The following is a 13,749-nucleotide window of genomic DNA, read 5'->3' on the forward strand; positions in this document are numbered from 1 at the left end:
ATAGAGCTGTTGTGCTGTTGAACAATGAACAAACAAGCATCCCTCACACATGCCCTCACACACACCCTCACACAGAACATAGAGCTGTTGTGCTGTTGAACAATGAACAAACAAGCATCCCTCACACATGCCCTCACACACACCCTCACACAGAACATAGAGCTGTTGTGCTGTTGAACAATGAACAAACAAGCATCCCTCACTCATGCCCTCACTCATGCCCTCACACACGCGGTGCTGTGGAACAACGAGTGAAAACACATGCCCCTTACAATAAGGCCCTCACACATGCCCTCACACATGCCCTCACATACATTCCTCTCACACCTCCACCACACCACGGTCCTCTGGAACATGTGCATAAAGTCCTTGGTCAATAATACGAAAAAAAAGAACAACAACAAAAGTCTAGCAAACACATAGCGACAACTGCAGAACGTGAAAATCTTTTACTTTTTGTTATACCTGCACCAATTTCGATTTGCACATGATGTTTTGAATATAAAGAAATACATAATATATTAACAAATTCAGGACCTGAAAATCAGTGAAAAATATTCAACCAGCTGACAACTGGCACGATCAGCAAGCAGACCCTTTCATGGATCCTGGGGAGGAGGGAGGAGCAGCTATGGCACTGTGCAGCCTGCAATGATGCGTTCTATTCTCCAACCAAGTAAGTAAGTAAGTAAGGACCTGAAAATCATTTGCGTTGTGTGTGTTTCGCTATATGTGTGCTAGACTTTCCTCCGTTTCAAACAAACATTTGAGAAATCCGAGGAACAAATACAACAATAATGATGATCATTCCAAAGATAAGATATAATACATTTGACCCAATGTAACAGTATTGCCCGACAATAAAAAGCGAGACTGAATAATTCACAGGGTCAAGGTCATTTACACAGATACAATGACAGAAACCTAAAGCACGTCGCCCCCGCACTAACATCGTCAATGTTTGTTTATTTACAAGTATAGTTTTACTCCTTTTCCAAATACATCCCCCACACAGCATCACTTTTCACTCACAGGTATTCTTACTCCATCTCCAAATATAAATCCCTTCACTCACTCAGCCATCGTTTATGCTCTAATCTCACACACTCCTATTCCAAATAGGACACCCCCCCCGCCCCCCTATTTGTCAATCTTTCTTCACTGATAAATTACAACTCCTTACCTGACTAGAGCACCTGGTCTAGTTTGAAATGAGACTGAGCTTGAAAAGGGAAAGATTAGACGATTTTTACCGATTTACCAATACACTGGAAAACTGATAAAGTGGAATATTTTGGGCCTTTGAATTGCTTTGAAATTATCTGTGGTTTAGAAAATGTTTTTGATTTAAGAAAAAAGACTCTCATAAACAGAGTAAGGAAGATCAGATTTGGGACATGTAAAAACACAGTTTCTTTTCCTTCGTTAGGATATGAGGTTCCAAACCTTACTGTTAAAGCGAAGACTTCTCAAAATGACAAAACTGTGACACCACCCCCCCCCACTGTCTTCAAATGAAAAGCTCAGAATTAGACATTTTCCCCCTGCCTCCCCTCTACTCCTCTGCCTCAAGCAAAAGTCTTCTCAACATTCTTCACGACAGAAAACACAACAACAACAAAAAAACGACTCAACAATCACTCAACAGTCATGCAACTTCCCACCACAATCCTATAGTTACTGTTGTTGCATCAATCACATGTTTCTCTTCTCTGCATCTTTTTTCCTGACTTGAACTTGAATAAATTGCAAGAATAGAGGTAACATCTCTCTTCTGTCCCAGTCCTACTGTCACCAGTGTAGCTAATGTCCTACTGTCACTACTATCACTACTATGTCACTGCTGACACTACTGTCACTATTCTACTGTCACTTTTGTCACTACGTCACTACTGTCAACATTGCCACTTGTTGTCACTTTTGTCACTACGTCACTACTGTCAACATTGCCACTGTTGTCACTTTTGTCACTGTTGTAACTACTCTTACTTCTGTTACTACTGTCACTACTGTTACTACTGTCACTACTGTTACTTCTGTCACTACTGTTACTACTGTCACTACTGTTACTTCTGTCACTTCTGTCAATACTGTCACTTCTGTTACTTCTGTCACTACTGTTACTTCTGTCAATACTGTCACTTCTGTTACTTCTGTCACTGTTGTCACTGCTGTCACTGTTTCCCCTACTTTCACTGCTGTCACTGTTGCATTAACCATACACCTTTCCGCCCTAACCCTAGTGCGGCTGTACATCCAAGATGTCGGGGCACAGCTGGGCCAGCTCCCGAAAAGCCTTACAGGAGAGGCTTTACTTAAATTATTCTATTCCAGACAACTTCAACTCAAATTTTATGGGAATGTTTCGATACATTGAAGTGGGCAGGGACTAACATTCAAAGCGTGGCGTCAACTGCTCTCTGCCTCGTGTACCTGACAGTATAGGGAGAGAGTAAGTAAGTCAGTTTCAATACATTTTTTATTTTCTATTTGTTGAATTTTTTTCCACCATTTATTGAGATGATGTGTTTGACCCTGCTTTACACAACAGAGTCAAAAATCAGGTTTTAAAAAGTTTTAGAGTTGGCCCACTTGCACCCTAACATCTTCGATAATACGTAACGTTCTACATCAATCCTATCCTTGTCATTGTTGCATTATGGGTTACAATTGCCGTTAGCCTCCTAAAGAAACCTTGCCGGACTGGTCTACTTGATGATGGTGGATATCCAGGGAAGCAGAGTGAGGCGTGAGGCCCGGTAGCAGCCGTAGGTCAGAAGGCCGATCGCCGTAAGACGGAAACCCCATCTGGCAACTGAAGACGCCATCGACGCCGGGGGCAACCTGGCAATGATGAATGAGAAACAGGTGAGATAAAGCCAGGCGAAATTTCTTGCCTTTGTTATATTTTTGTTATAGTTATAATAAATACTTTTACAGCACTTGCAACAAAATAAGGTCCTATAAGTGCCAAAGATTAGAGGTGTTACAAGACAGTAACAAACACACAAAAAATAAGATAGACGTTTGATAAAAATAGAAGGAGCAAACCACACCGGAGCAGCTGCTAACTACCCACAATCTCTTGTCAGAGGTGCTGACAAAAAACAAAATAAAACCACCAGAAATCTCTAGCCTCAGGTTTTTTGTTTTGTTTATTTGAGAAGAGAAAAGCACATCAACACAGTAACTGTCTTATGGTGCTGGATAAAAGTATGAAGGACAAACAGAAACAACAGAAGGAGGTAAAGAAGTAGGACCTATAAGTGGGGCCCACCAATCACCTGCAGCCTCAGGTAATTTTTTTGTTTTGCGTTTCAGTAAAAAGAAAGATATGAACACAAAGATGGTCATTTAGTGCAGGAAGAGAGAAAGACAGACAGAAACAGTAGAGGGAAAGAAAAGAGGAAGGTCCTACCAAACACCTGCTCCTCATCTTATGTGACAGTAAAACACACAAAATATAGACACAGGAAATCTCTGTTTTTGTTCTAGTAGAGGTTTTACAGCGCTCGCAACTGCATAAGGTCATATGAGCGCCAGAAGATTAGAGGTGTTACAGGAGAGTAACAAACATAAAAAAAGAAGGAGGGGAGATAAGGACGATAGATGTTTGATGGGAAAGAATTTCAAAGAAGGAGCAAACCACACCAGAGCACCCACCAACCACCCATACAGGAAATCTCAGGTCTTGAGGTAACAAACACAAACATAAAGCCTGTAGACTGTATGTCACCGCAGGTCAGAGCAGCCTGCCTCTAAAATGACCTAACTTGTGTCGATGGGGCCACAAAACGTATTGCCAGCAAGCTGTTCAAATGTACAGCAACATTTTTTTTGGGGGGGAGAAAAACTGTTTTATTCTTTTAACAACTGTATCTTAACCCTTCCAGCCCCATGCATGTATATTTTCAGCAGTGCTTGTACTTCCCACTATCCCAAGAGCGTATATTCTCAGTTTCAGGTGGTACCGAATTTGCACATTTTGTGAACCTGAATAAACTTAAATGTTTGTTCATTTACCTTTAAACATTGTTATATAACATACTACATCAGTTTTTAGAATGCAAGCCTCTTTTCTAAAATACTGCTGTATAGGCAGGGACTGGGATTAGGGAGTGCACAAAAGTGGCTGGGGCAGGAAGGGTTAACTTGCTTTTTTCAACATTTAGACTTTGAATTTCGAGAAAACATATTTCTCTAGCACATGCAACCAATACCCTACCTCAGATTAAGAAACTGAAATTAAAAAGATTTTGGGCAAAGTCAGTACATCTGAACAGCTGATCGACGCTACATGCAAAGCACAGGGGTCACTCAAGACCCAACAAATGAGAGAACTGACCGGCAGATTTCCTCCACGTCCAGCTCCTTGTGCCAGTTCTCCGTGATGCCCTTCACATGACCAATCCCCACCACGCCCACCACCACTGCTGGGACCTCGCCTGGAAAAACACAAGATGTTGTTGTTGTTGTTGTTTTCAAATCCCTTTAGCTGCGAGCATTTCGCTCTTGGCAGCGCAATGCCTCCCTCAAGTAACCACATGTCCTTGTCATCTGGTCAACGCCAGAGTAGAGCAAGCTTTGTAAGTCTGTAGGTGTGTGTAGGAGCTTGCATCGAAGAACATAACACAAGATACAACATGATAAGATAACATAACAATTTCTTGATCTCCACAAAAAGAACTTTGCTGCGACATGATCAATACATACACACATGCACTTATCTGTTATCAACACACTCTCACACACACATACACACACACACACACACACACACACACACACACACAAACAAATACACACATGCACTTATCTGTTATCAACACACTCTCTCACACACACACACACATATACACACACACACACACAAACATATACACACATGCACTTATCTGTTATCAGCACACTCTCTCACACACACAAACACATACACACACATGCACTTATCTGTTATCATCACACTCTCTCACACACACATACACACACACACACATGCACTTATCTGTTATCAACACACTCTTTCACACACACATACACATATATACACACACGCACTTATCTGTTATCAACACACTCTCTCACACACACAGACACATACACACACACACTTATCTGTTATCAACACACTCTCTCACACACACAAACACATACACACATGCACTTATCTGTTATCAACACACTCTCTCACACACACAAACACATACACACACATGCACTTATTTGTTATCAACACACTCTCTCACACACACACACACATGCACTTATCTGTTATCAACACACTCTCTCACACACACAAACACATACACACACACACACAAAGAGTATCTGGACGGACATACAAAATAATGTTGTTCTCCCACACATCAATAGCTCATGTTGATGACAGTATGAAGTAATTTTTATACCTGTTGGATCTTACTTAAACTTTTAACTGCTGGACCTACATAAGCTCACAAAGGACTCAAGCCTGGCAGTGGGGAGGCAAAAGGGGGAGAGGGATGTTTAGTACTGTTTTACGCCACTCGCAACTGCATAAGGTCATATGAGCAACAAGGGGTGGATGTCAACAGAGAAGTCTTTACAGGGAATCAGGCTTATTCTGCTCACCTCTCTAACCTCAACAGCACAAAGTCTGCTTCGACTATCATCAAGGCATCCCGGAAATAGCAGTTCACCAGAGCGTGACAAACATGACAAACGAAGTAGGGGATAATTGACAATAATAAGGATGAGGAAAGAAAAAGCGGTGAAAGGGGTAGGGGAAGAAGGGATATAAGCGTGAAAGAGAGGAGAGGAGAGTGTTTAACCTATTGAAGGAAAAGTTTCAGTGCTCTAGTTCTGTGACTGACCTCCTGGAGCCTCTGGGCAGGGCACAGGCTGCGTGGCTTTGCGGAGAGAATGTGCCAAGTAGACGTCTCGCTCGCTGACAAACACCTGGCCAAGGGCAGGGAACTCTCCGGTCATCTGCTCGATCGTCTGCTCCAGCATGTCCTTCTGTTTGCATTTCTCCACATCTTCTTTCCTGGCGGCGAAGAAAGGACGATGGAAAAATTTAGCATTTTTTAAGGGACAAGAATAAGTTAACATTTTTCAATATCTTCTGTCCTGAGGATAAATAAAGAACAAGAGAATGTTATCATTTCAGGCCTTATATCCCAGGACAATGCACGACTATCTGTATGTGAAACTGACGAATCAAAGGATAAAAAATACACAATGTGAAACCATTTAACAACAGCAACAATAACAACAACTACAACAACACACACAAACACACACACACATATATATAGGCACACACACACACACACACACACACAAACACACACAAATCCGAGACCTGGACAAATTCTCAACATACAAAATTACTGGCCGGGGATAATGTTGAACAAATGTGTCTTTCGCCTTTAGTTAAACTCTGTCTCTCATGTTACGATAAACGTTTCTCTTTGGAGGGAATCCCAGATCTTTTTTTGTTTTCAGCTCTCTTGAATGAACACTCTACCTGTTGGTACAAACGTAGATCTATGGAAACGTTTCAGCATTGAAAAGGTTAAAGCAGTGTCAGTGTTGACTAAAGGACTGATTTTTCTCAAGAGACACCATACAACTGCGAGAGGAGCAAACTCACGTGATGGGCTCTTTCGAGCAGAGGATAGCATATGCCAGTTTGAGTCTCTGCCAGAGGCTGAGGGAGGCCAGGGCTCGTCGCAGCGTGATCTGAATGGGCCGGTCGCCCAGGATAAACCGGCAGCCTCCACGCAGCTTTCTTGCCTGAGTGGGGAAAAGAGAGTTTAGTTTTAGTTAGAGTTTCACGCCACCTGTGAGACAAATAGGTCTATATTAGTGCCAAATTAGTCCTAGTAAGAGTTTTACGGCACTTGCAAAACAAAGAGGTCATATAAGTACCGAAGACTAGAGGTGTTACTAAAGAGTAACGTATAAAGAGAAGAAATAGAAATAAAGACAATAGAAGTCGGAAAGGAAAGAAAGAGCTAATCACACCGCAGCGTCCACCAATCACCCACAGGAATAGAGAAGTGACTATTTATTTGTTCCAATATTTTTATTCAATGACTTTATCGAGACAGCTTTGTTATGTAAGTGCTACATCGTGATTTTGACTTCCTGCTTTAGACTTCCTGGGTAAAAACACTTAAATTCAAGAAAAAGCAAAGGTACCTCATTGAAGGCGGTGCGGAACTCCCCTCCGGGCGCCATTCCCAGCTCCTTGGTGATGTAGGCCGACATGTTGAGGAGGAGGATGTTGAGGACTCCTTGCATCACGCCATTCTGTAGGAAAGATACAGAAGGTAGAGCTGGGCGAAGAATTGAATCCGGAACCGATTCCCACGATTAATGCTACGGAGGAAAAGTTCCGACTCCTTTTTACACAAACCAACGGTTACCAGCTACCTTAATTATTCAAATCTTTTCTCTTTTTTTTTCAAAATATATTTTTGAAAAATAAAAGTCGAGACTTCCTCGTGTTCCAAAATCGAGGTTATCCTAACTCCCGAAGATGTTCGGAGCCAACCAGGTAACAATCGGAAGAAATCACATCCTTGGAAAGTAAGTAATTGGGATTGGAGTCGATTCCTACGATTCCTAGCTTTTATTTATAATCGGGAAACTAGCCGCCCAGCACTAACAGAAGGTCATTTTTACCATCATCTATCATAATGCTTCCATCTTAACCATCTCGTATAAGTATTCTTACGACCTTAGAGCATGCATCAGAATAACATTGAGAGTGTATCTAGCTTAAGATTATTATTGTTTATATTGCTGCTCATTTATATTATGCATGTGATTGTAAGCCTGCATGTGTGTGCATGTGTGTGTGTGTGTGTGTGTGTGTGTGTGTGTGTGTGTGTGTGTGTGTGTGCGCGCGCGCGTGTGCATGTACACGTGGTGAAACACCATACCAATGTGCCAGGATCTGGGCAATTAAGATATATCTTATCTTATCTTATCTATTGGGGGGAGGGGAAGGGGGGGGACATGAAAACAACAGCTTGTCCTCAACAGCATGTATTTGTTTATTTTAATTATACTTTTCCTCAACTACACAAAATACAAACGACCATAAAAAAAATAAAAAGCACAGCCCCAACACTCCGAACTGCTTGACCTGAACCAGTGCGCAATATCTAGGGTCAAGTGGAGGTTCAGTTATGTCTTACTGGAATAGTAAATGGTAGGGGCTGTGATGTGTGTGTGAGTGAGTGTTAATGAGTGTGTATGTGCGGTGTGTGTGCGCGCGCGTGTGTTAGTGTGTGCCTGCGCGTGTGTTAGTGTGTGCCTACACGTGTGCATGTGTGTGTGTCTGTGTGTGTATGTGTGAACGTGCGTACACATATTATGTGTGTGCATGCGCACGTGTGTGTGTATGTGTGTGTGTATGTGTGCATGTGCATGCGTACACATGTGTGTGTGTGTGTGCATGCGTACACATGTGTCTGTGTCTGTGTGTGCATGTGTCTGTCTGTGTGTGTCATACTTTACTCCCCCCCCCCCCACAGGACCAGCACCTACCCTCTGGATGAGCTGCCTGATGGTGCTCATGTTGATGTTTTTCGCCTCCTCCAAGATCCGTGCCTCGTCCATCTTGAGGATGTTCACCCTGCTCTGGCACAGCTCCACCAGGATCACGTGCGGCTTGGCCATCTGTATCACCTTTACAACACACAGAAAAAATAGCTATCAGTATCACCTTTACAACACACAGAAAAAATAGCCATCTGTATCACCTTTACAACACACAGACAAGATAGCTATCTGTATCACCTTTACAACACACAGACAAAACAGCCATCAGTATCAACTTTACAACACACTTACACAAAATAGCCATCTGTATCACCTTTACACCACACAGACAAAATAGCCTTCTGTATCACCCTTACCACATGAACATATAACATAGCCATCTGTATCACCTTTACAACACACTTTCACAAAATAGCCATCTGTATCACCTTGACCACATAAACATATAACATAGTCTGCTGTATCACCTTGAAAACACACAGACTATTTAACCATTCTGATCATCTTTACAATACACAGACAAAATAACCGTCTGTAATACCTTTACCACATTATCACAGATTAAATAGCTACCCGTATCCCCTTTAGAAACAACAGATAAAACAGCCATCTGTATCTCCTGTACAATACACAGATAAAATAGCCATCTGTATAAAAAATCCCACATCAAAGGCCATCTGTATCGCCTCAACCATTTTAGTGTAAAATGTCATCAATCAAAACTCTACAGCCATTACTAAATTAATAAACCAGAAATAAAACTGTCAGACTTTTAAAGGTAAGATCTTTTCTTTTCATGCGGAATGTGATAAGCTGTAACAGATTTGTGGGTTAAATTACATAAAGCAAAGCAGAGATCCCTGTGGTATAGTCAGATGTGCCAAGTGGCGACTAAAAAGAAATCCTGAATTTTTCGGACCCGTAGGAACGTGTACGTAGGGACTTAAATATATACGGATCGTATTATATAATATATCTTTTATCTTGAAGTTAGGAAAAATCTGGACAACTTCAGAAATCCATACTTCCAGATTTATCTGGAAAATCTACATCTCTGTATAGTGTGCACTGGCCAACCAGCACCGTTTTCAAACACATCTATTTAATCACAGAGCATCAATTTCTTCTCACCCTGGCCACATCCTCCTGGCTTTCCTTGCTGAAGTGAGCGGTGCCCACCAGGTACAGCCTGCAACCGCCCCTCTCTAGCACCGTGACTGTGTCCGGCAGTTCTGACTCCGGCACTGGCATGCGAACAAGCGAAGCCGAGTCTGCCTCTGGTTCCTCGTCCGTGTAATTCTCGTCTTCGTCTTCATCTTCTGTCAACCACACATCCTCTTGATCTTTGGAAATTTAAAGATTAATTAATGTAGGTGTTTTTACTCCCATTGACATAAAAAGATCTTTGAAAAGATAGAACAAACACTAACATTACAAAACAGAAAACACAGAAAATGTACAGGTTGGAGTACCCAGTTCAAGAATTTGAGTCAACAGAAGCAAACTGACCCAATAAATGAATTTCTTCAGAACAAACACCTTGGAATTTGTCATAATTAACCCTTGTATCTTAACTGGAAAAATAACTGGCTTCTTAATTTTGAGTACAAGGAGTAAAGAGAAGTGAGAAGCACTACAATGCTGGAAATGGACAAATAAACTAAAGCCGCATTTTTATCCAAACAAAATTTTTTACCAAAAGCTAAACTATGATCAGTTTTCCCCTTCTCAGTCAACAGTACAGATGAAATTGAAATTATTAGAATTTTGAATTTTAGAAAGAGAAGTTCATTTGAGGCAGTGCAGGGAAAAAGGAAGAGGCAGGCAGAAACGACACAAGGAAAGAAAAAAAGTAGGACTTACCAGAGCCACCCTCCAACCACCTGCACAAAATCATTTAATGTACCATATATTTTTTTTACCAAGCCATACATGAGTTTTAGACAATTTTCCAAGTGCGTGATGGCATTAATTAGGAAACAGAAACATCTGAGAGAAAAAAACTATGCCATCTGAGAGAAAATAGTACTAGTAATAGTACCATCCGAGAAAACAATACCACCTGAGAGAACTCAAACCATGAGAGAAAAGCCCACCTGGATTTTCCTCATCATCCTCTTTGTTATACAAGGCGGCGCCATCTACATTATTGTTCTCCGAGTTGTCTACCACAATATGGCCACTATTGTTGTTGCTGCTGACATCATCGTCCTCCGTCCTGCTTGCTTGCGACATTTTGACAAAACTGATCACCTCATAAATAATAATCCTGAAAAAAATAAAAACACCATCATCCAGACTTTGCATTATAATAAATCTGAAACAAAAGACCAAAAATTGAAAATAATAAGACTGCTTCATTGCCTTGAGGCCAGTCTTGTCTATTGGGAGAAAAAAATCCATTTTTATTCAAACTTAAAATCATACTAAAAACTAAATTTTATAGTTTTTAAATCAAACTGTAGTCTGAGGTCACCAATGACTTTATGAAAATCAAGGCAACATTAATTGAATACAGGGAAAAAATTACAATTTTTCGGTTTTGAACAGGGCTTTTTAAGGGCCTTCTGATTGGGCTTCATACTTTATGTAAAAGCACACATAAATAAGCCCACACCCAAGCATCCAGTGTTGAGGACGAATGTGAGATTACAGCACAAAACATTCAGCAACATTAAAATTTGGTATTTAACTCGACTCTAACTCTAAGCAAGTTCATTCCCCCCACCTCCACACATACAAACACCATCGCTTGAATCAGTAACTGGTCTCCCAAAAGAATAAGATCCGAACAATGCCGCTATTGAATTTACAGACTCTTTGACATCAATAGTAAGTACATAACTAACATGATCTACCCAAATTAGACTTGGACACTGGGATAATTTTTGGGTTCAGTACATATGGAAGACAGATAAATATATAATACACAAATTTAACAGACTGACTCCTTCCTCATCAACAACAATTTAGTGACCAGCCATTGACAATGATAACGAAAACTGTTAATAATACTACTTTATGAGTTTGAACCAAGCATCAAATTTTCTGTTCCGATCTGGTCAAAATTTCAGATAAGAACATTTTATTCCGACTTGGTGGATTTATGTAATAAAAGTAAAAATTTGATTCTCAGATTTACTTGAAAATTAATTACAATTCTACTCTCTTGCTACAATAAAAAGTATTTTTAAAATTTACCAATGACATATTTGAGTGCTTTATTTTCTCATTTTATTCACTACCCTATGTGGTTATTATGTTTGTATTAACTCTTTTTATCCGAACTACAAGTATTCTCCGAAGACTAGGCCAGGCTACGAGTAAACTCCCAACAGCTATACAGTCACGTCAAACTGCTAGTTCTGCTTAACTACCAAAATACGCATATATTTATATACGTCTGAATATTTCAATTTTTCAATGAAAAGCGGTTTCTTTGTTTTTGATACTTAAAAAATGTCTCAAAAACGAACTTTCACGACCGATGAAGTACTTCAGGAAGAGGCACTGGGTTGTGAGGGGGAATTAGACTAATTTGATGAAAGTGATTCTGAATTAAGTGCCATAAATTCCGCTGTGGATGATAACCAACAGGAATTAGACTCATCTAATACAGATGGTAAAGGGACCGGTCAGCCTACTGGAATTCATGCAGTACCGATGGGAAGGGGTAGATCTGTAAATCCAAGGGGACGTCGTGGGCGTGGCAATCTGGGTCAAGTTGGAGGGTGGAATACACCTCAAAATCTACATGGTGCAATTTTGGTGGAATTCCTAACCACACAGGCCTACATTTTCAGAAATTACATTCAATTTCTAACATAACTGCCAAATTTCCATAAAATCTAAGATTAAATGTAAGAAATTCAGCACTTTGAAATACACTGAATTCCAACTCATTGATGCGGCAGCCCTAGGATGGGTACAGTCCGTGGAGGGTAAGGCCATGATAAAAAGAGTTTTAAAGCCACACCAGTAGGCCTACTTCCTGAAGAGGTGCTGTCAAGCAAAAACATGATGTTGATGCATCCCTATGAAATCTACTCGCACTCACACAAGGTAGTCTGAGGGTAGAATAGAGTTAAAATAAAATTATAGAGTCCGAAAATAAAACATCTGATAAGGATGTTTCTGCTGAATTTTTAAAGTGAAATTGACACTAAAAGAATAGAAGTAGCCTACAGGGAACAATACAGATCTAATTTCAGCTGTCAGAGGAATCTGAAGTTCAAACTTTAGGCCTACTTTATAATTTTGAATCCACCAAGTGTGAACAGAAAAAAACCTTGAAAATTCACTTGTCTAATAGAAATTTCTTTATTTACTTTTATAAATAAAATTTAAGTTAAAATATTGACAAACTATTCACTATGAGACCTCAACCTAGATTTAGAACCGAGACCGGTGATCTTGTAGTTCCGTTCGTTATAATGTCCACGATCCATTTCATCCAGAGAAAAAATCCAGAAGTCTTGATGACCAAATAGGCAACACAAAGAACAGGGATGCAACCTAACTGCAAAACAACAAATTATTGTAAAATTCAGGGGGCATGCCCCCCTGATTCCCCCTTCCATAAATTTAGGTCAGGGGGGCATGAAACCCCCCTACTCTTGACTCTTGGGGCCCCCCCCCTCCATATTTTTATTACGTTACCCCTCTGAAACCCCCCTTTAACTCAACGAACAAAACTACAAAATCGCCCCGAGACCCTCAATATATAATCTAGTGAGAATGATAGATCAAGATTCTAGGAGATAAATTAAGGTATCAAGGGTGGGACAAGCCCTGAAGATCTAGGAGAAGATTTAAAGTAGGCTAGACCTAAATTAAGACAATAAAATATAAATGCCTTGCATAGATCTAGATTCTAGATTTATTTAATATTTTTATGAACATAAAACTGAAGAAATTGATTGGCTTTCTCATTTTCATCTCTCCTTTCGGACGAGTCACTCGCAGACTCTTCATTTTCTCCCAAAACAACAAGACACAAATTTCTAGGGAAGTATACCGCCATACACTGTCAAACGAATGGGTCCCAGTAAAAGCAGCAGCTGTTAGACTTTTGTCACCATCATCATGCTATTCTTCCTTCTCGAACAAACTTCCAACCACATCAGTTGACACTGAGTTGTCTGCAACAAGTGTTAACGGTTATCTCCCCTACCTTTCGGTTTGTACTATCCG

The 13,749-nt window shown here is 40.5% G+C and overlaps 1 protein-coding gene across 2 annotated transcripts; it reads right to left on the bottom strand.

The window, feature by feature from the left end:
- Positions 1–1,162: 1,162 nt before the first annotated feature.
- On the bottom strand, positions 1,163–13,696 carry LOC101852731 (traB domain-containing protein). Of its 2 annotated transcripts, none has more exons than XM_005109356.3 (9): positions 13,582–13,696; positions 10,653–10,825; positions 9,688–9,899; positions 8,542–8,682; positions 7,186–7,296; positions 6,635–6,777; positions 5,853–6,025; positions 4,346–4,445; positions 1,163–2,844 (listed from the first exon to the last, which is right to left on the bottom strand). In XM_005109356.3, exons 2-9 carry the CDS (start codon positions 10,789–10,791, stop codon positions 2,709–2,711), a joined length of 1,155 nt encoding a protein of 384 aa, XP_005109413.1. In that variant the 5' UTR covers positions 10,792–10,825; positions 13,582–13,696; the 3' UTR covers positions 1,163–2,708. The 2 variants fall into 2 exon arrangements, with proteins under 2 accessions (XP_005109413.1, XP_005109412.1); XM_005109355.3 differs by having other exon boundaries at positions 13,574–13,696.
- Positions 13,697–13,749: the final 53 nt, after the last annotated feature.

The sequence above is a fragment of the Aplysia californica genome, unplaced genomic scaffold, assembly GCF_000002075.1.
Source record: "Aplysia californica isolate F4 #8 unplaced genomic scaffold, AplCal3.0 scaffold00770, whole genome shotgun sequence".
Lineage (NCBI taxonomy): Eukaryota > Metazoa > Mollusca > Gastropoda > Aplysiida > Aplysiidae > Aplysia > Aplysia californica.